The 20794-nt window shown below is 51.5% G+C and overlaps 1 protein-coding gene across 1 annotated transcript; it reads left to right on the plus strand.

Annotated features, from left to right (window-relative positions):
* The first annotated feature begins 645 nt into the window (after positions 1-645).
* Positions 646-4530, plus strand: BCDIN3D (BCDIN3 domain containing RNA methyltransferase). Its single transcript, XM_074853829.1, has 2 exons — positions 646-852; positions 3089-4530. Exons 1-2 carry the CDS (start codon positions 661-663, stop codon positions 3701-3703), a joined length of 807 nt encoding a protein of 268 aa, XP_074709930.1. The 5' UTR covers positions 646-660; the 3' UTR covers positions 3704-4530.
* Positions 4531-20794: the final 16264 nt, after the last annotated feature.

Raw genomic sequence — 20794 nt, forward strand, 5'->3', positions numbered from 1 at the left:
AGGGTCTGGAGCACAGGTGTGATGGGGAGCGGCTGAGGGAACTGGGGGGGTTTAGTGTGGAGAAGAGGAGGCTGAGGGGAGACCTCCTGGCCCTCTGCAACTCCCTGAAAGGAGGGTGCAGAGAGGGGGGTTGAGTCTCTTGAGCCAAGGAGCCAGCGGCAGGCCAAGAGGGAATGGCCTCAAGCTGCGCCAGGGCAGGGTCAGACTGGCTCTTCGGAAGGATTTCTTTGCAGAAGGGGCTGTTGGGCGTTGGAATGGGCTGCCCAGGGCAGGGGGGGAGTCCCCATCCCTGGAGGGGTTGAAGAGTCGGGTTGAGCCAGCGCTGAGGGATCTGGTGGAGTTGGGAACGGTCAGGGGGAGGTTCATGGTTGGACTGGAGGAGCTTCAAGGGCTTTTCCAACCCAGATGATTCTGGGGTTCAGTGACCCGCAAAGGTTGGGGTAGGAGGGGCTGGGGCTGTGCTGCTCTGTTGGCAGCGGGAGGGTGGCGTTGTCCCTTGTCCCCATCCCTGTCCCTGTCACCCCCCAGGCCGCCGCCCCCCCGCCCCGATGCAGGCAGGCACACGCGCAATTTCCGCCCCCCCCCCCCCGGAACCTTTGTTCCCCGGAACGCTTCTGCTCCCGCCTGGGCCCCGCCCGGCGCGCGCGGGCTGAGGGTAAAATGGCGGCGCCCACGAGTGAGGGGTCTCCCGCTTTGGAGCCTGGCGCTGCTCCCTACGGCAACTTCCCTAATTATTCCCGCTTCCACCCGCCCGAGGGCCGCGTCAGCCTCCTGCCTGGCGGGCTCTTGCGGAGTTTGTTCCCCGCGGCGGCCCGCCCGCTGCTGGGGCTCGATGTGGGGTGCAACTCGGGGGTAAGAGGGCGCCTCGGCGGGCAGCGGGAGGTGGGGAGCCGCGGAGCAGCGGGCTGGAGGGCTCCTGGGGTGGGGGAGACCCTGGGAGGGGGTTTGGGCTGTGGGGAGGACTGGAAATACTTGGGGAGAAGCAGTGGTCGGGAGTACTGGGGGCTGTGAGATTGAGGGGAGCTACTGGTCTGGGGTTTTGGGGGGCTCTGAGAAGGTCTGGGGGGAGGCTGCGAGGAAGAATGAGGGGAAGCACTTTGTTTCACACTGGTCTGTGGTATTGGGGCCCAGTGGGACTGGGGAGGCGCTTGTCTGGAGTATTGGGGAACAGTCCAGTGTATGGAAAAGACTGAGGATAAGGCACTGATCTAGGGTGGTGGGGCAGGCTGAAGACTGGGGGAGGTGAGGGCCTGGGAGGGGGGCAGTGGGGCAAACTGGGAAGACTGGGAAAGGCAGTGACCTGAGGTAGTGAGGTGAATGGAGGAGGCTGGGGGAGGTAGGAACTTGGGGTGTTGGGAGGCAGATGGGAAAGGTGGGGAGGCACTGGTGGGGAGTGTTGGGGGCACTGGGACGGAGTGGGAAGGCTGGAGCAGTCCTGTGGTGTTGGAGGGAAGGTTGGGGGAGGCGCTCCCATGGGATGTTGGGGAAGAATGGGTCAGCCTGAGAAGATGAGGTGGGGGCAGTGGCCTGGAGCTCCGGGGAACAGTGGGGAAGGCTGGGGGGAGCGCTGACCTGGGGGGCTGGGGAGGAATGGAACAGCCTGGAATGGCCAGGACTGGGGTGGCAGCATGTGGCAGGGATGAGCCTGTGGGAAAGCAGGACTTGGGTGCAGTGTGAGACTTGTGGGGGTCAGGAGATTGTCGGTGTGTGGGAAGCCCCTCCGCAGGTCTCCTGTGAGAGGAGGGTGAAGGTTGGGGTGAAGGCAGGGGTGGGGCAGAGCTGGTTGTGCTGGTTAGGAAGCTGTGTTGGTGGGTCTGTCCTCTTTCCCACTGAGGCCTAAGCCTGCAGTGCCCTGGGTTGCTGCATGTCCTGAGCACCAGAGAACTGCTGTAGGGCTGCCCTGAGAGCGGGGGAGCTGGACAAGCCTGAAGCTAGAAACTGTTGTGTATTGTGTAGTATCACATCATTTAACCATGAGACAGAACTTAAAACTAAAATCCTGGTCACACGCTCTTGAAAATATTGTGAGAGAGCTGGTGAATCTCGTAGAACTTCCCATTTTTCATTCATTCTCTTTCTTTACCTAGTTCTACTTTTTTCTCATGGCTTTTCCTCAGTGTGCAGCTTTGCTGTGTTGTAATTCAGAAGTATCTGTGCCTCTGTGATGCATGCTGGTGCAGTGTTTAAGTTTATGTTTAAAGATTTTTAATTTTTTTTTTTTCTGGTGGAAACTTTAACGATGTATTAACTTAGAAATAATTATTTATTCAGAATGAAGTTGCGTTCTGGTTGGAGACAAGAGTACTGCTGTTTCTAGGGTTTCTCTTCCCCCTGCCAGAAGGTTTGAAAGTCTGCCTAAGGCATTCTCTAAAGGACCATTCTAGATCCTATTTCAGGTGAACTTGTAAAACAGGTCAGGGAAAGCTGTTCTCAGTCCAGTTCTCTTGAGGCGCAGAGCCCTTCACCGCTAGAGGACACTCTCTGCCTGCCTGTGTGGCTGCACGCTCGGGCCGGTGTCACTCAGGAATTTCATCGGTCTGCTTTAATAAAAAATAATACGCTTTCCACTCAGTGGTGCACTCTGTGAAAGGAAATTCGAAGGGAAGCTCTCATGTTAACTGTCTTGTGCTACAATCGAATGGTCAGGGAATGTCTTTTACTTTAGCAGCAGCAGAAGACATTTATTACTCTAAATTAGGCATTATAAATAGCTCTGAGTGTCACTAGGGAGCTCTGAGGCTCACCTAGGGAAGCCAGTGAAGCTTTCACCCCCACGTTGGTTGGGGATATCCAGCAAGATTCCTGTTACTAAAACTCATCTTTTCCCTAGTTTTTGGAGCAAACCCCCAAGTGTGGGACAATACAGGCTTAGTTCCAATCTCTGGTTGACTTTCTGGTAGTCAGGGCTACTGTGATGCTTTTTGCTACAGAAAGGAGGATTGTTGGTGAGCTTGTTGCTCTGAACTTCAAGAGCAAGTGCTGAGTTGGTGCTTGTACCTCGCTGCTGAGAGTGGGATCCTGTGTGTTTGGTGATGTGCTAACGAAGCAGCGCAGGCCCCGTGAACCCCTGTTGTTTTCCTTTCTGCAGGAGCTAAGTGTGGCTCTGTACAGGCATCTCCTTGGCCTTCAGGAGAGCGAAGGCAGCTTGGACCAGCCTGCAGCTGGAAAGGATCTGAACCTTCTGTGCTGTGACATTGACCCGGTGTTGATTGAGAGGGCTCAGCAGTGCAGTCCCTTTCCTGCTTCCATATCCTTTGCCAACCTCGACATCATGGACTCCAGTGCCAGGGAGCCGTTCCTGAGCTCCTACCTGGGCCGTTTTGGCCGCTCCACCTTTGACATTGGTTTTTGCATGTCTGTGACCATGTGGATCCACCTGAATCATGGGGATAGTGGCCTGCTGGAGTTCCTGTCCTTCCTCTCCTCTCTGTGCCAGTACCTGCTGATCGAACCTCAGCCGTGGAAGTGCTACCGGGCCGCCGCGCGCCGCTTGCGGAAGCTGGGCAGAAATGACTTTGATCACTTCCGATCTCTTGCTATCAACGGGGATATGGCCGCGAGGATAACCCAGATCTTAACGAAGGACTGCGCCATGGAGCTAGTGTGTTGCTTTGGGAGCACCAGCTGGGACAGAAGCCTCTTGCTTTTTAAATCAAACAGCTCAAATCACGAGGGCAGGGAGTCTTCAGAACAGGAGCAGTGACTGACAAATGGCCTCTCGCGGTCATGAGGCAAGGAGGTGTTTGCTCTTCACAGAGTCAGATGTAGGAATTCCTAAATCCCTACTGGGACCAGACCTTGACCTCCCTAGGGAGTTTGAGGCAAGTAATGTCTGTGTGATTCTGGTTTGTTTTTTTTTTTTTTTTTTCCATCCACAAAATATGGTGGCAGTTTTAACCTACCTTGTGGGTTTTGAGATTGCTGTTCCTAGAAAGTGCTCTTGAAATCAAAGTTGCTACATCTGTGCTTTCTATGTGTACCAAGAGTATTCCCTGAAAGAAGAGAGAACATGCCTTTTTTTTTCTCCCTGGAGCTTTTCAAGGAAAGGGAACATTTCTGTTGACCCACGCGATTCACTGTTCCACTGTTTTCTGTATAAAATGCTCTTGGAAAATACATGACCTCGTTTACCAGCTATGAACGAGCTGGATTGTTACAGAGAGTGTCTGGTCAACAGGCTGCCCAGAGAGGTGGTGGATGCCCCATCCCTGGAAACATTCAAGGTCAGGATGGACAGGGTTCTGAGCAGCCTGATTGAGTTGAAGATGTCCCTGCTCATGGCGGGGGGTTGGACTCGATGGCCTTTGAAGGTCCCTTCCCACCCAAACCATCCTGTGACTCTGTGACACTGCTCAGGCTGTGATCAACGTGCCTTTGCCTTGGGGCTTGCCTGGAGCTTGACACTGGTGTGATCTTCCTGTGGAGTGAGGGATTTCTGTGGTAGGGCATGGGTTCATTTAAGTGTATAACAGTGTGAGTGCTTTTTGTGATAATATCCTTGAAATAAAAATAACTTAATTTTGTCCTAAATACTGTGTTGGGATTTTTAGTCTTTCTTTTTGTTCATGTTGTTTTCAACACCTAAGCAGTCCCAGGTAACTGAGTTTATAATTTTGTTGTGTTTACAGGCTTAAATGAAACTTTGGCAAGCTTGGCACAACTTTCACTGAGTCGGTTTTGTGGGTGTTCTTCAGTAAAAATCTAAAGAAAGATTTTTCTGAAGAAAAAAATCTAAAGAAAGAAAACTTGAGCAAAATATTTTAACTTCACTGTTCTTGTTTTAATATCCCTACTAGCTTTAGTTCATACCTAGTGGTTTTGTTAGCTTTGATAGTAAGTAGGAGTCACACTTCGACAGTGTTGTCTAAACAGATTAAAAACCTCACTTGGGCAGACTGTGACACCGAGAGAGAGATAACCGATGACTTGGGAATCTCTGGGTTCCGCTGCTTCCTGCGAAGTGAGAGGGAAGCCCATGTAGGTGCTGTAAATGTTGTGTCAGGCGAGCTCAGCACTAGAGGAAGAGGACAGGAGGACATTCCTCTGGGAGCTGCTCTTGTCTAGCAGTTCTTGTGCCCAGGTGAGCCTGTGTGCAGGTGCAGAGAGGAACTTTGATTGCATTTTACTTTGTCCTGACTGGGACTTCCTTGTTGTTTGCTCATGCAGTGATAGTGGAGGGGGGTGGTGGGAAAGGCTTTGATTTCCTCCACAGTGAGCTCAGATGAAAGAGTGAAGCGTGTGAGTGCTCTGGCTGCCTGGCCACAGCCTTCTGGATGAAAAGCCGCTGGGACCCATGGACAGACCTGTGAAAAAAGCGTGTGTGTATGTACATGTGTTTAAAGGGACTGAGTAGAGTCACAGAAAGGCTTTGAGGCTCTTCACATAAATGAAACTTCCAGTGTTCTGCTGCACAGAAAATATTTAGGAGTCCCACCAGGATTCCTGAGAGCTCCTCTGCCTTCTCAGCTGCAGACAAATGTGCCTTTCCTGGTGGTGGTGGTTGTTAATTTTCTTAAAGAAGACATTAAAGTCTGGGCTGATTTCACTATCCCTGTGGGAGTGAAGGGAGAACCAATCTGTCATGTGTTTTCCTGAGGGTTCACCCAAGTGCCTGATCTCTCTTGCAGTTTATATAGAACATTTATCACTTTGGTAATTAAGCACCTCGTCTGGCATTCATTATAATCTACACTAAGCTCTGCTGACTCGAGGGGTGGTGGCTCACCCAGGGCTGCCAGGCAGCTCAGCCTCCCCTTTCGTTCTGCTTAGCTGCTCTTTCCTGTCCTGTGCGGCTGGTGGCACTGGAGTATCGTGCAACCTACAGTCTTCCCCCTTGGGATGTTTCTGTTGGGTTGTGTCAATATTAGTTGCTGTTTTCTTTGAACTTTGAAATATTTATAAAATAGACCTGGACTTATCTGTTCAGTGCTCAAGTTTAAAGGGGTGAATAGGGTTTCTTGCCTTTCATTTTCCTCTGGGGATTTACCCACTTGCCTGTGAAAAATTTTATGAACAGTTGCTAGGAAGGTAGACAACCCAAAGAGTTACACCCAGGAGACGTCCCCTGCACCCATCTAGAATGACCTTCCTCTTCAAAGAGACCCTGTTTTACGTTCTTTGTACACTGAGTGATAGATCAGTATCTGCCTGGGGGATTCTTCTGGGCTGCTGCTTGTTGAAAGATTGTGGGTTGTTTTTCTTTTTTTGCAGTCTTTATAGGCTGGCCGTGTACAGACCTGCAAACTGGCCCAGTGTGTGTGTAACAGTATAATGACTTCTTATTTGTCTCTCAAGTCTGTACTACTAAACTGCTAATATCAGTATGTCCCACTGTCTCAGAAATGGCTGAGCTCCAAAATCAGCTCTGTTTGGCTTTGGCACAGCAGTGTGTTTAGTTTCTCGTCCTTTGGATATTGCCACATATACAGCTCAGAATAATGTCAAGACAAATCTCTGTGCAGTTCTTGGGATACTAAGGAGCTCAAAATGGAGTCAGTCCTTTAGCAGACAGGAGAGAAAGAAAAAAAAAAAAATCTTTCCTTTTCTTTTCAGCTTACTGCTTCTGCTCTCCCGGAGGCTGTTGGGAGATGAGACAGGTGGGAACCGAGCTCCATGACACAGCGATAGAAGAGAGCCTTTGGATCTCAACTGCAGTGCTAGTGTAAGGCTCTGGAGAATTTTTTTTTTATATATATTCTACTCTCTCTGCATTTTGCAATGTGGCTAAAATATGTTCCCAGGTCTCCTGAAGGCAGGGCAGAATGAAAGTAAAGATGAGGGTTAAAACCGACACTTCCTCTTCCTGTGCTGAGAGCACTTTGCAGAGTTGGTTGGTAATTGTTCATCGTGCAGCTGGTGAAATGAGGATGCCCCTTCCTTGTGTGGGTCCTGGGGGCGGTTACCCTGGCAGGGCTTGGAGTACCTGAGCTCCGGGAAGGTGTGGAGGCCTCTGTGCTGAAAGTACTGCTCGCTCCTCTCCTCCGTGATCCAGGGATGGGGCCAACCTGGTGGTGGTTGCTGCTGCTAAAACCAGGGAGATGCAGCTTCCCTGGGTGTGTGGGGGGAGGTTCTGTGCTCCCACTGCTCAGCTGGGAGCCCGTGGCATCGGGTTGTGCTGGTGCGTAGGTCCCATAGCTGTCATGACTCGCTTCCTATGTGCCACATTATTTGTGTTAGTTAAGAGATGCTGCTCGCTTTTTCCCCCTCTCAGAGCTCCAACCCTATGGTCGCTTACGGGAGCACGCCAAATTCCACACCTGCACAGAGCACGTATAGCTGAGCATTTCCAAACAGACCCAAAAGGTTGCAGGGTACTGTGATGGGACTGTGAAACTGCTGCCCCGTTCCATCCCGGCAGCAAGTGAGGAGTTCCCGTGCTCTGTGGTTTGTGATTGTTGCTGGGCTCCATCAGACCTTGCCTCAATTTTTCCATCCACCAAATGAGGCTGATAACCACCCACCACTGTGGGGATTTCTGATGTGGAATATTGGCTGTGTGTTTGCACAGCACTTTTGAGAATGAAAAATACTGATGAGCTGAGCTGTATCATCAGCTGTGAGCTATGCCATTGTTCATAATAATCACTGCAGCCATTGCAGATATTAATTAGGTACCATACCTTCAAAGTGCTCTGACTAATTAAGTTTCATGCCACTGCTGTGTAGCAAGTTGCAGCTAATTATCCCCCTTCCTTGGATGGAAAAATCTAGGCAGAAGAGGTGAAGCATCTAGTCCTGCGTAAGCTAGCATCAAAGCTGGGGCTGAGAACTTGGAGGTTCCAGTTTCTGGATGTTTCTGCAGTTGCTTCCAGCCTCTGTAGGAAGTAAGATTTAGATGGAGTCAATGAGAGGTCCTTTTTTAGTATTTTTTTTTTATTATTTTTCTTAATTTTAACTCTTGCTTATGCTAAGAGGCAGTTTGCTGTTTCCTAGATTCTTGTGCTGGATGAGTACAAGGGATGTGCTCAGTGGGGGAAAGTTTAGTGCATAAATATGGTGCAACAGCAGTAATTTTATCAGTTTAACGTTGACAGCTGCCAGAGCAAAAGGCTGTTGTAAGCACCTATCTCCCCGCTGTCTGCTTTCCTTCTTACGCATATATGTATTGACAGCCTTGCAGACGCTGTTCATCAGCATTTCTAAATGGTGACATGGTTTAAAAAATGGTTTAATTCAACTTTCCCCAGAACGTGTGACCAGCCCAAGAGTGGAGGAATCAAGTTTAGGAACTGAGAGTTGGCAGGAACATGTCTGCTCCCATAGCAGCTTCCTCTAGCTGGGAAACCATCAGCTTGTCACTACAAGCTTGTACGGCAGAAGCTGCAGATTTTCGGATTTCCTTTGCTCAGCTGAGGGCAAGTTTATTCTTGTTCTTCCTGGCACTTTGCTGCCTGTGAATTAAAGGAGAAAAGTGAGAGGTGTCAGCCCATGGAAATACGGGCATCTGTTTCTGGCAGCGTGGAAACCTGAGAAAAAAACAGCCACAAACCAAACACATGATGTCTTTTCTCTACCAGGTGTGAGCCAGTTCTCTTGCAAAGTTTTGATTTGTTGGGTGAGCTGGTGGTGTGAGGAAACAGAGCCCTTTTGGCAGAGTTGGGGGTGCTTGGTGGGAAAAACAACCACAAATCCGAGGTGTGAGTCTGAGGTTCGCTCTGGACGTGTGCTGAAGGCTGCTGCTGTTCGGCCTTGTCGCAAATGAGGAGTGTTTGGTGGGTTGGGGAGGTCAGAGGGGATCAAACAGATGAGCTGTTCCCAGCAGCATTAGCTGCCCTGTTGGTTATGGAAATGGGTGCAGCTTACCCATGTACGCTTAAGTTTGATGTCTGGGTGAGAACGGTCTCCTCAAGTGTCCCAGGTTTAGGCGCAGTCTCTCTGGACGTAATGGAGAAGTTGATAAATAGATAAATGCCATGTGGGAAGTTTGTCCTGCCTCTTCTTTAGTCTTCAGGGTTTCATTACAGGCACCTCAGTGTTCTCATTGGATTCGCTTGTGCTAATGTGGACAGGAGGTTTGGTTTCCCACAGGCCTTTGCACAAAAATCCCTTGGAGTATTACGGGCAGAAGCTTTGCCACCATTCTTTTATCAGCTCAAGCTTGAGTTTCTTGGATTTAATGATGTGGGAGTGTCCTTGTTACCTTAGATCTGGGTCACACACTAGGTTTGGATGCCCAAGGGGTCTTGAGTTTGAAGAAGAAAGTTTGGGGTCATGATCTGGGGTCGGGATATGCTTATAATGCTCTGACAAGAACTGAAGGTGCTCAAGTCTAAAAGGCTGTCGTTCTAGGTTGGGCCCTGTGGGTTCCTTTCTTAGGCTTGTCACCACAGAACTTGGGTGAGCTGCTCCTTTCCTTGGACCTGTGATCTGCACTCTTTATTTCCCTGGGAAGCATAACCTGACAGCTGGTGTGATAAGCCCTTGAGTGAGTCTGAAATGCTATGCAGACCTGATCTGTTATGACCAGACAATCTGAGTTTAATCAGTTGTAGATTAGGCTTATAAAATGCTTATTATCAGCTGCCTGGATTTCTATCCTGACTTGCAACAAAACCACTCCATCCTGGGATCCTTCACAAAGCAGCTTGACTCTGAGCAGGAGGTTTTATTTTGAGTGATAACGTTTTCAGAGCAGTAGAGCTTTCTAAACCCCTTTGCTGTAGTGTGGGGACCTTGCTGTGAAGCAGGGAAGGTAAGGAGGGATCTTACTCCTGTTTCCGTAGCAGAATGAGCTTTAGGTAAGTGCCTTTCTAATTGACTAAAGCCCCTTTCATCTGTTATATGTGGTGGGCTGAAGATTAGACATGGCACTGCAGATCCTCTCCTCTGTTCCCTGGTGTGGAGTGCTTCATGATTCCATAGTAATTAATTCTGTTTTATTGTTACGCTAGCAATTTATGCGCCTTCTATGTGAGTGACAAGGATTTAGTTAGAGCTGAGTCTGAGGGTGGTGTCCCTCCTTGGCCTTCTCAGTTCCCCTCCACCCCTGGGTCAACCCAGAGACTCTGAAGTCTGTGAAATGCATAGAAGCTGCTGAAATGCAGCTTTGTTACCCCAGCAGCTGAAATCCAGGCGCAGTCATGCTGCAACAGGCCTGCCCTCCTGCGAGAGAACAAGCTGCAGGGTGACACATCAAAAGAGAAGGGCAGCTCCGTGGTGTTCTCTGCGGAGATCAAAAGGAAGCAAGCAGGGCGGCTCCTCTCCTGGCTGGCCCTTGAGACTGCTCATCTCTTTCTCTGTGTCCCTTTAATCTCAGTTACCTCCTAGATCACTGTTTCAAGCATGTGAGATGGTGGTGGGAAAAGCTCGTCTGTGAAGTGGCTAGCGTGAGGGAAGAGATCCCTGGTTGCATGTTGGGGAAGAATTCCCTTACCCTTTGTGAAGAAGGCATAGAGGAGAGCGAAGGTTTTGATGTACCCTTCTAACACAGCCAGCATCTGTGTCCCATCAGAGCAGGTGACACGGCCTGAGCGTAAAAGGGCGCAGGGGAGCGGGGTGCGAGCTGCCCTGTGTGGGCCTGGTGTCAGTCCTGACCTAGAGAGCAGCAATTCCCTTCGGCAGCTGCCGTGCCCTGCCGGGACTGGGCCAGGAGGTCCCCTCTGCAGGGCTGCCGTTGCCTTGGGTCAGGGATTAGACCTCGCTGCTGCCAGTGTGTGCAGGCAAATGAATTGGCAGGGCAGTATTGGAAAGTTGGGAGGGCTTTTCAGGGATGTGTGTGGTGGCTCTTAGCCAGGGCTCTTGGGACTGATTTGGTGGAGTAACTGGACATTCCCAGCCTGACCAGCACTGACTCCTCTTGTCCGAGGTGGCGAAGTAGGACAGATGCTGAATTACTTATTGTCCTCCAGCCCCTAGAGCGGGACCTGCAGTGCATTCCTTACTGACTCAGGTTGAGTTTTAACTCCACATCTTAACCATTACTTAAACAGGTGTTCCTTAGTCTTTTCCTTAAAATACCCATAGTTGTTACTCAGGACAAATGCCTAAGAGAACTGCTTTTGGTTTGCCCTGGGTCATTTCTGAGCCCACTGCTGATCATCTCTGTGGACAATCCTGTCCTTGGATCAAGGCAGCCACAGTGACATGTCAAAGCACTTTTTTTTTTTTCTGCCTTGCCTCAACCAACCTGTGGGACTTTCCAAAACGGTGTGGCTTCTTCCGTGACATCTTGTACAGTGCTCAGGGCGAGCATTGCCTTCATGGAAAGGCCGTAAGAGAGCAGAGGTGTTGAACCTGAGAGCATGGGGATGTGAATTGAAGTGTTGAGCCTTGAATGGAAAAGATCCGGTCTGAAAGGCTATGGCTGGGTGAGAGGGAACAGGGACCTCACAGCAGTGCTGAGCCTTGGAGCTGTTTTGGAGAGGAGGGAGGAAGAAAAAGAGAGTAAATGTGAATGAGACTTGAGAATCAAATTAGACATTCCTGGGGTAGCTCCTGGCCTTTGGTAGGAGCTCTTTCCTCCTGAGGATTGTACTACCAATGCTGAAAGTAGAAATCTCATCTGACCTTGAATAACATCAGTGCAAAACTGATTTGGGGGGCATTCCCAGGGCCAAAGGACGCACTTACCAGAGCTGTAGGTTGAGAATAGAGTAATGCAAAGGACAAAACAGGCCTGTGCTAGGCCTTTCTCTCCCCTGGCACAAGTTTCCCAGGTGACGAGTTACTGTCACAAACACTGATCTTTGCCTTCGGGGGAGGTGGAGAGCAGAGAGCTGCTCTGCTTCTCCGTGTTCTCTCTTGATCTGCGTTTCTAGCTGGTGCTGTCACCAGCATATTGGCTCTGCTCTTTGCCAGGCCTGCAGGTCCTGGCTGGTAGCTGTTCCCTGCTCTGCATGTATGTGTCTGCGCTTTTTCCAAAGACCAGCTTTGGCTGGTTTGTGTGAAGTGCTGACTTCAGGCATTGTGCAGAGCATGACTCAGAAGGGGAGAGGTTTAGGGGAGAGGGAGGAAAGTCTTTTTAAGGAGTTGTAAGCTATAAACTACAGCAAACAGTATTGGTAGAGGTGGCCTGATTCTCTTCCAGGTTCTAAAGGAAGAGTATTAAGGATTTACAAAGAGCTGGCACAACTGCAAGGCAAAAGAATGCTTTATTGAGTGTGTAAATGCTTGTAAAGCCACTAGTAAACCTGAATAATGTTGTATATGTGCAGGTGTGCGTGTGTAGAGACGGGGAGGAGAGGAGCCCCGTACCAAGAAGGTACCTTGAGGTTTCCAGAGGGCCCGATGTTCACTGTAGAAGTACATTGATGATGGTCACAGTTGTCATCAGAGGAGCAACTGGTTGATGCAAACCCTGGTTCCTTTCAGCTCCCTGCTCTGATGCAGGGCCCAGGGTAGGTGGGCCCACTGCGTCCATCACTGGCGACTGCAGCACCGTGTGTGATATTGTCTGAGGGTGCTCTTAAAGACTTCGACTCTTAAAGAGCAGAGACTTGCAAAGGGGCCATCGGATCTCTTGGAGGGAGGTCATGGAGAGCAGCTCACCCCGGTTCCTCTCTCTGTGATGTGTCTGTGGATATCATGTAACAGAAATACAAATTTGGTTGTGATAAGATGGGAGAACGGTTCATTTCCCCCTCCCGTCACAGGAACTGCTTTGCATGTGCACCTGCTGTGGGGCTGAGGCACCTGTGCTGTGGTTGCATGATGGCAAAACAGGAACTGGAGGGCAGTGAAGATGGGGGGAAAAAGTGGGTTGGTCTGGGCCCGAGGGGTTGGGGGAAAGGAAACGGGTGGTAGATGAGCTGGTCTTGAATCTAATGCAGAAGTTGGGCACCTCCACATATGAGAGAACACCGACCCCACTTCCTTACATTGGCATTTCTTTGACAAGACGTCAGGGAAGGCACTTGTCAGACAATTTGCTGATGTGGAAGGTTTGAAGCCTGCAAGACTTGCCTTCTGCGCAAAACCCAGCGAAAGTAGGTTGGAGCCGTCTGCCCTGGTTGCAAGCAGTTCCCTCCCCACGGCGATGGACGCCGTAAGATCAGAGCTCAGCAAATGCACAAAGGGAAGCGCCAGGCGGGGCGACGGCCTGCTCCCTCCTGCAAACAGTGCTGACAAAGCCCTCTGGGGCTGGGCGGCCCAGCCTGAATTCTCCTTTCCCAGAGAGGTGGAAGAAGAAGCCTGAGCTGGCTGCGTCTCCTGAGGTTCTCCAGCCCAAGGGCCGTCTGCCTGCCCGAGCACTCTCCTCACTTCAGAGCAGTATTTGCATCGACTGGGGGACACAAATGTGTGTGCCAGCAGGCTACTTCTACCCCAACATACCTAAAGCTGTTGTTGCCCTTTTAGGAGTACCGAAGTCACTCCTGGCCTTTCTGTCCTTCCATGGCATTGTTCATGGAGTAATTGGGCCCCGTTATTAACTCTAATACATTCCTGGGAATTCAGGAAGCTCTCACCAGCGTCAGGACTGAAAGCACTGCTGTGCAGGGCTGCCTCAGGCATCCTCACCAGGGTTTGTACCAGCACCAGTGTGGCCAGCAGGGACAGGGAAGGGATCTGACCCCTGTGCTGGGCACTGGTGAGGCCGCCCCTCGATGAGTGGGTTCAGTTTTGGGCCCCTCACCCCAAAAAGGCCCTTGAATGACTCGAGCGTGTCCAGAGAAGGGCAACGGAGCTGGTGCAGGGTCTGGAGCACAGGTCTGATGGGGAGTGGCTGAGGGACCTGGGGGGGTTTAGTGTGGAGAAGAGGAGGCTGAGGGGAGACCTCCTGGCCCTCTGCAACTCCCTGAAAGGAGGGTACAGAGAGGGGGGTTGAGTCTCTTGAGCCAAGGACCCAGCGGCAGGCCAAGAGGGAATGGCCTCAAGCTGCGCCAGGGCAGGGTCAGACTGGCTCTTAGGAAGGATTTCTTTGCAGAAGGGGCTGTTGGGCGTTGGAATGGGCTGCCCAGGGCAGGGGGGGAGTCCCCATCCCTGGAGGGGTTGAAGAGTCGGGTTGAGCCAGCGCTGAGGGATCTGGTGGAGTTGGGAACGGTCAGGGGGAGGTTCATGGTGGGGCTGGAGGAGCTTCAAGGGCTTTTCCAACAGAGGATTTTGTGAATGCAAGGTTCATGGTGCAGTAGGTGAGCTCCAAATCTGAAGACCTGCTGGATTTTGCAGGTTTTGGGATTCAGGTGGAAAGGCTGGGATAGTGCATTAGAGAAATAAAGGCCAGTTGTGAAACATAGATCCACATCTGAAACGATTTGGATCTTGCTGCAGACTAAACAACTGTGATTCCACAAGGCTTCTTAGACGATACACACTGAGAACAGGGACAGTGGCTTACATATGCATTAGACGTGTCTCTTCTGCTTTGCAAGAAGCAGCTGTTTGTTGTGAAAATGTAGAAAGAATTTGAATTTTTTCTTACAGGGTAGGATTTAACTGAGGAATAAGGGAATGCTGTCAGTCTTGGTTCCAGCCCAACCTGCAGCAAAGGTGAAGCAAAGTAAATAAGGGGGGTAATGTGCGGATGCTTTAGTAAGTTAGTGATGTACACAGGATTAGCTTAACCTATTGGGAATCTAATGCTAAATACATCTGGTTAGGCAGCTAAATACATCTGGTTACAAATTCTGTATCTGCTAGGGTTTTTTTTTTTCCTGAGGGGAATGGTTTTGTCCCTTCTGCTTAGCAGCTGGAGGTGCAAAGGGTATTTGCTGCTGAAGGAGATTTGCTCCAGACTAATTAGGGATCTTTCTGCCCTTCCTTCATCAGCCAACAGCCAGGACCTGCCCCAAGCATTCCCCTCTCCTTGCTGCCAGGCCAAGTCTCCCCTCAGATTTCCAGTTAAGGGGTGGCACTGCTTAGAGCTGAGCTTCACAGCCCGTGCAGGCAAGCAGTGGGGTTCAGAGATGCTTCCACACGTGTCTGCGCACGCAGATGTGTTTGTGCACACACGAACAGATGCAGCTTTAGCCTGGGATGCTGCGTTCACAGATTGTGCCTGGGCCTGATAGCTGTGCATTTTCACTGTGGTCTGGGCAGTGTTTGCTCCCTACAGTTTTCTCTTAAACTCTAGAGAACTGAAGAGAGAAGACCCCTATGGCCTTTAAGTCCCCCCTCCCTTCCAACGAACAATTGATAGGCTGTTTTTTTTTTTTCTTTTTTGGTAATCCTTCAGCCTGTAGTGGAAATCAGTGTTTCTGTAGCAGCTGCCTGGTCTTTCCCGAGCAGCATTACGTGCATATTCACACTGGTCTGTGCAGTGTTTGCTCCCTGCAGTCTGTTTTCTCTTAAATTAAGCTATCTGAATTGCTCTCTGCTTGATGTTACTGAGAAACAAGAGCACGTAGAGAGCATTAGAAGGTGAGTTTGGAGGGAGCTGGGTGGGATTTGTAAGTGATTCAGGACTCCATGTCAAAACATCCCCACCCCATTCCTTGCATGGCTGGGATGGTTTGCAAAAAGCTCAGGCTTCTCAGTAAATTGCAGAGAAATTGGCACAAAAGTGACTCTCGGAGGGGCCTGGTCCTGGTCCCATAAAATCCACAGGGAGTCTTGTTTCACTATGCTGCTGTAGCCACTTCTCACTGAAATTGTGCTTATTTCACTTAAATTTTAAGCTGGCAGAGAAGGGGCAGATGCCAAAGCTTGTTACGAGCAGTATAAATCAGGAGCAAAGTGGTGGTGTGGGGTTGAGAAGAGTCAGGCTGAAGTTAGGCTTAGTTTGCCAGCTCTGCTGCCTGTGGACAGCAGCATCCTCAATACTGTTGCAAGCTGGTCCCAACAGCTCTGTCCTGTTCACGCTGTCAAGCACCTGCCTCAGGTACAAACCTAGGGATAATCTTGGAATCGGAGCTGTGATGATGGCAGGGTTTTAGGAGGCTCAGGGGCAAGACATGCTGATGCTGCCTCTGCCTTGTGCTGCTGGAGGACCTGGATGGACAAGCACCGCCAGGCTGCTATGGGTTGTTTTCTTTGCTTGAGTGAAGAATTTGGGGGTCTTTCCTGGTTGGGGTGGCAACAGGATTGGAACAGATCAACCCACTTTAGGAAGGAGAGATTGAAATGCTGACCCTTCCCAGAACCAAGTGGTGAATAAGAGCTGCAGCCAAGAGGCTATTTCCAGTTGTGAGCCAGGTTTTTAACCAGTGCAGAGGGCTGGAGCGTTGCTGCAGTCAAGGGCTGGTTTATAAATTCAAAGATGTAACTCTGAGTTGCTTCTTACTCTACTTAAGGTCTCATCAAGGACTGAGAAGCTTCCAGCAAGGCAGAAGTTCATGTTTCTGGGTTACAGTCAGACATTTTGTATTAAAATTCAATCCTGCCAACCACCAAATCCTTTACCTTGGTCCAGCTGGGCTCCCCCAGGACCTTGCCAAGTCAGGGGCATTTCTCTGGATCCACTTAGATAACGTGTGTTGTATAACCTGCAGAGCTCACTCCAGATATGTATGTGGGCGAATCCTCCAGGGAGAACTGAATTCGGTGCTCAGGTCAGAACACGTCCCATAGGTGTTTGTTGCCATGAGCGTGAGCTGGCTGTCCGGGCAGCTGCCAGCGGAGCACATATGGATGGAGTCGTCCTGCTGCATCCAGAGACTCCACACCACCTCGGTGCACTCCAAACTGTGTTGGAGAAAGCACTGACATGGAGGCTGAACACCGAACCGTTTGTGGGAGCAAAGGGCTTGTCTGATGCTACCTCGGGTCTGCCTCTTAAGGGGGATAAAGATGTTGCATGCTGCGAAGATTCAGGTTTCCCCTGGGCAAATCCAAGGCTAAATGAGTTTCAGGATTTTTGTAGTGCCTTGTGGTTCGCTGCTTTAAAATAAAAAGCCATTTGGGGTTGTTCCCTCTTGTCTAGCTTGACTTTTGGGGTCCCGGTTTTTGCGTGTTCTCTGTTGGAGGGCTGGAGCTTTGGTTTGAACTAGGAGAGCAACCGTTCTTCCATGTTGCTCTGACTTCAGGAACTGGGACTTAAAACAGTGTCACCCACTGGGCGAGCTGGCACTGGGGGGATAACACTGAAGTTACACCCGCTTCTATCCAGTGAAGTGCTAAGGGGATGCTGGACTGACCTTGTTGAGGTCAGTGGAACAGGCAGGTGTAAATCTAGAGTGGATCTGCAGCTATGGATCTGAATAGGTGTTATCCTACTCCTTGTCTGGTATTTCGAACCTCTGCAAACTATCCAAAAGGCTCCAAATCAGCATTAACATTGGTAGTGGTGTCTTTCAGCCCTACTGCACTTATCCTGCACAAAGGAGCTGACAGGTCACTTTGGCTACATGATAAGGCTCTGGAAGAGTTGGAAACCAAGCCCCAGATGTTTTATATTCCCTGTAAGTGTGAATGTTTTTCCTGTGTGTGTGTGTGGGGGGGGCAGCTCAAATGGGCCAATGTTTGTTGGGTGACAGAGGTTCCCAGCCAGGGAAGGTCTTGGTGTTGCACTGGGATATCACCAGCCTGAGAAATGTTGGAGGCGAAGGAGATTTTGGGACTCTTGGAGTTGATCTCAGTGCCACGGAGGTGGGTAAAGCTGGGCATTAGGGAGCTGGGAAACGTGCAGGCCAGGTTTGCTAACGCTAAAAAGAAAAAAAGCCAGTCCTGTTTCCATGAGCAGAAGTTGGGCCGTGATGGCACCAGCCCCGCTTTGCACGAGGAGCTGGGTGCTGGGTGACACTAGCAGAGTCCTTTGCGCAGAGGGGGCTGCCTTGCCCTGCAGGATCCCCTTGCAGGGCCGCAGCCCGGCTGCCCTGACCCTCTCCCCGGCGTTCCCAGCCCCGTTTGCTTCCTGCGTCAGAGCCCCGCCGTGAGTCACGGCTGGGATTCCTCAGCTCTGAAGTGGTTCCTTCCCTTTTTTCTTTCTCCCCCCTCCTCCCCAGGTGCTGAGCTCTTTTTCCAAAGCCTTGAATCGAAGGGTGTGTCTATGAAATCTCGCAAACACACGCAGGCCCCGGCAGGAACGGGTGAGCACTGTTCCCATTATGTTATGAATACCTGGCTGATTGCCACGGGGATCCTGCCAGGCTGAGCAGCCAATCTCAAGCACCTAGACCTGCTGAGCTCTGGGGTTTTGCTCCTCTCGCTAAGTCATTGCTTTGCAGAGATGGACAGTTTTAATCTCCTTTCAGCAACAGCCATGTTTTTGTACCCGCTTGGCCTGCTGCGATATCCCAGTTCCCACGGTTAGCAGCTTCCCAGGGTACTGTGCTGGTAGGGGTGGAGAGTTGAGCAGGCAGCTCCGGCAGCTGGACTGCCCATCCTTGTGTGTGACTCATCCCGTCCAACCTGCATTCTCAAATATTTTCTGTTGCCCTGCCCTACACACTGGGCACTGCCCCAGCTCGCCCAGGCCCCTCCATGGATCTCCACTCACTGTGCTGCATCAGGGTTGGAGGCTGCCTGGTGTATTTGTGCATTGGAGTGATCTGTCAGGCTGGGAGGGAGCACAGCTGGGCGGTCTGGACCTGAACCAGGGTGGACATGTGCCGTGTGTTGGGCTTCTTCCACTTCCTCCAGTGCACCACAAGCCCTTGGTTGTTCCTGCTGAGGATGTTGAGGGATATGTGTTGTTTAAGTAGCCGTGCTTAAAGCTGGCAGAGAGGGTGCAGTAGCTGAGACTTCAGCATCACCTCTCAAGTGGACACCAAACCCCGAACCCCAGTTACAAGCTCTGGTTTCTAATGTCCACAGAGGCCAAAGGGAGCAGGTCTCTGGGCTAGCAGTGCCAGTGCAGGTCTGCAGCCCGTGCCAGGATGTGCTGTCAGGCTCCACGGTTAAAAGCTGTCTCGGACACAGCTGTCGTCTGTGCCGAGCGGAGATGGTGGGTGTGAGGTTCTAAATGGTCTCTGGACCATACTGGGCTTGGAGCACATGAAACCTGGTGCAGACAGAACCTGATCTGAGCTGCAAAATCTCAGTCCTGATCACTAGTAGTAATTTGACCTGAGCTTCCTTCTGTTTTCCTTTGTTTGCTCAGCAAAATGGACAACAGCTCATGCACATCTATCCTTGGCATCCTGGCTGCCCTCTGGACAGACTGGCCTTTCCAAGCCCTGACGAACGTTCCACACTGGAAAGAGCAGCGTCCCCATCTGTGCCAAGACCCGATGGAGGTTAGCACGGGCCATGATCCACACTCCCCTCCTGCCAGGCAGGGACAGGCTTGTCATGTCCCCCACTCCGTGGGCAGAGCCACTGCTTTTCCCAGTGCCCCTTCGCTTCTTGCACTGGATTCCCAGAGACTCCCACTGCCACTGGGTGATGTTGCTCTGTAGCATAAATGGTGTGTGGGTAGAGGGGAGAGCAGGTCAGGAGATTGCTGGGAAATATTATTTTGACTCGTGCCTTCCAGGGAGCGAAACGTTGCCTTCCCATGCACATTGGTCCCCACCCTTTTTGCCCCCTCACCGGGGCTCTGTCCTCCTGGAGGGCTGTGCAGGATTAAATGTGGGCAAACATCAAATGGCCATTTCGTTTCAGGTGAGGCTTCCTCCAGGCCTGTGAGGCCTTGTGGATATGCAGGAATTTGGGCTGGGTAGGGAGTGTGTTGAAGCAGCAGCTGCTGCTGCCTCACTGCGTGTGCGAGTCCCTGGCATGCCCAGAGGCAGAGGTGTGGGACCTGTTGGCACTCCCACCCTGTAAAGCCCAAGGGCAGTGAGCTGACACAACTCTCCTGGAATCTGTCCCGCTCTAACCAGGATTGTTGGCAGGCGGGTACCGAATCTTGGCAGCACAACAAGGGAGCACTAGTTTCTCTGAAATTCTTGGGCTCGTTTGGTCAGGGCGCTGGCACGCGGAGTCAGGGCAGAGTTGGCGTGTGTGTCGCTGCGGCAGGCGGCGAGGCCTGGAGACGGGACTGTGGGGCTGGTGGCTCAGGGTCTCTCCTGTGTCCCTCCTGGCTGGTAGTAGCTTGGGTCTACCTTTTTTTTCACTAATCTTGGGGTGCCAAGAGATGAGCCAACTTGTCCTTCATTCTTCTTCTCACCTCAGACTGAGGCAGTGAGATGTGGTACCAAGACTGGGAGCCACTGGGCGAGAAGGCTGCCAGCCCTGTCACACGCTGGTTTTGGTACTGCTGGGTGTCCCAGCCATAACAGGGCGACTCATGGAGTCCCCGCACCGTGATCCAGTTCCCCTGAACTAAGGCCAGGCTGAGGACATCTCAGAGGTGAAGCTCCCGTAGCAGGTCTGTGCAGGCTCCTGTCTCCTGGGTGCTGTCTGGGAGGTAGAGACCCCAGGGCTGCTCTGCGCCAGCCAGGTGCAGGCGGGGATGGAAACGAAGCAGCAGGGATGGCTGCGGGACAGAAGAAGAGAGTTCACATGTCTGGGATGGTGAATAACTGGAAATAGTTGAAAGAAAGGGGCAACCCAGCCTTGCAGCAGGCAACCTGAGCTCATTTTGGCCACCCTGGGGAGTCTGAAGGGTTGCAGGAGAGGAAAGCCCCGACTGGGCCACTGTCCCCAGTGATGAAATTATTGTGCAGGGCAGAATTTCCCCCTGGTTTGTGCCAAACGTGGAGTGGGCTGTGTGGAAGCAGCCTCCCCTCTGCTGCAGGGATTGCTCGGCACACCTGGCCGAGGACGCAGGCTGTGGGCAGGGGAGGGTGGGCCCTGGCAAACCGGGCAAGGCTCAGGTGTTCACATTCCTCCCCGGATTGGCCACGGAGAGAAAAACCTGGCCTTATTTGGTCAAAAACGCCAGTGCCGGCTGCTCCTCCTCCTCCTCCCTGCCAAGGGACGACGTGTGGAGAGGTGTGGATGGGCTGATGGGGTCGGGCATGTTTTCCTCCACCCTTCCCTGCTCTCCCCTCCCTTCTCCCGGTGCCCTGGAGACAAATACAGTGTTGGCTTTGCAGCC

The sequence above is a fragment of the Strix uralensis genome, chromosome 33 (assembly GCF_047716275.1).
Source record: "Strix uralensis isolate ZFMK-TIS-50842 chromosome 33, bStrUra1, whole genome shotgun sequence".
NCBI lineage: Eukaryota > Metazoa > Chordata > Aves > Strigiformes > Strigidae > Strix > Strix uralensis.

What these genes read in the sequence shown, in the direction of transcription:
- BCDIN3D (XM_074853829.1), top strand. Translation starts at nt 661, where the DNA reads ATGGCGGCGCCCACGAGTGAGGGGTCTCCCGCTTTGGAGCCTGGCGCT. An exon ending in ATGTGGGGTGCAACTCGGGG is followed by an intron (nt 853 to 3,088) that starts GTAAGAGGGCGC and finishes TCCTTTCTGCAG; the next exon opens with GAGCTAAGTGTGGCTCTGTA.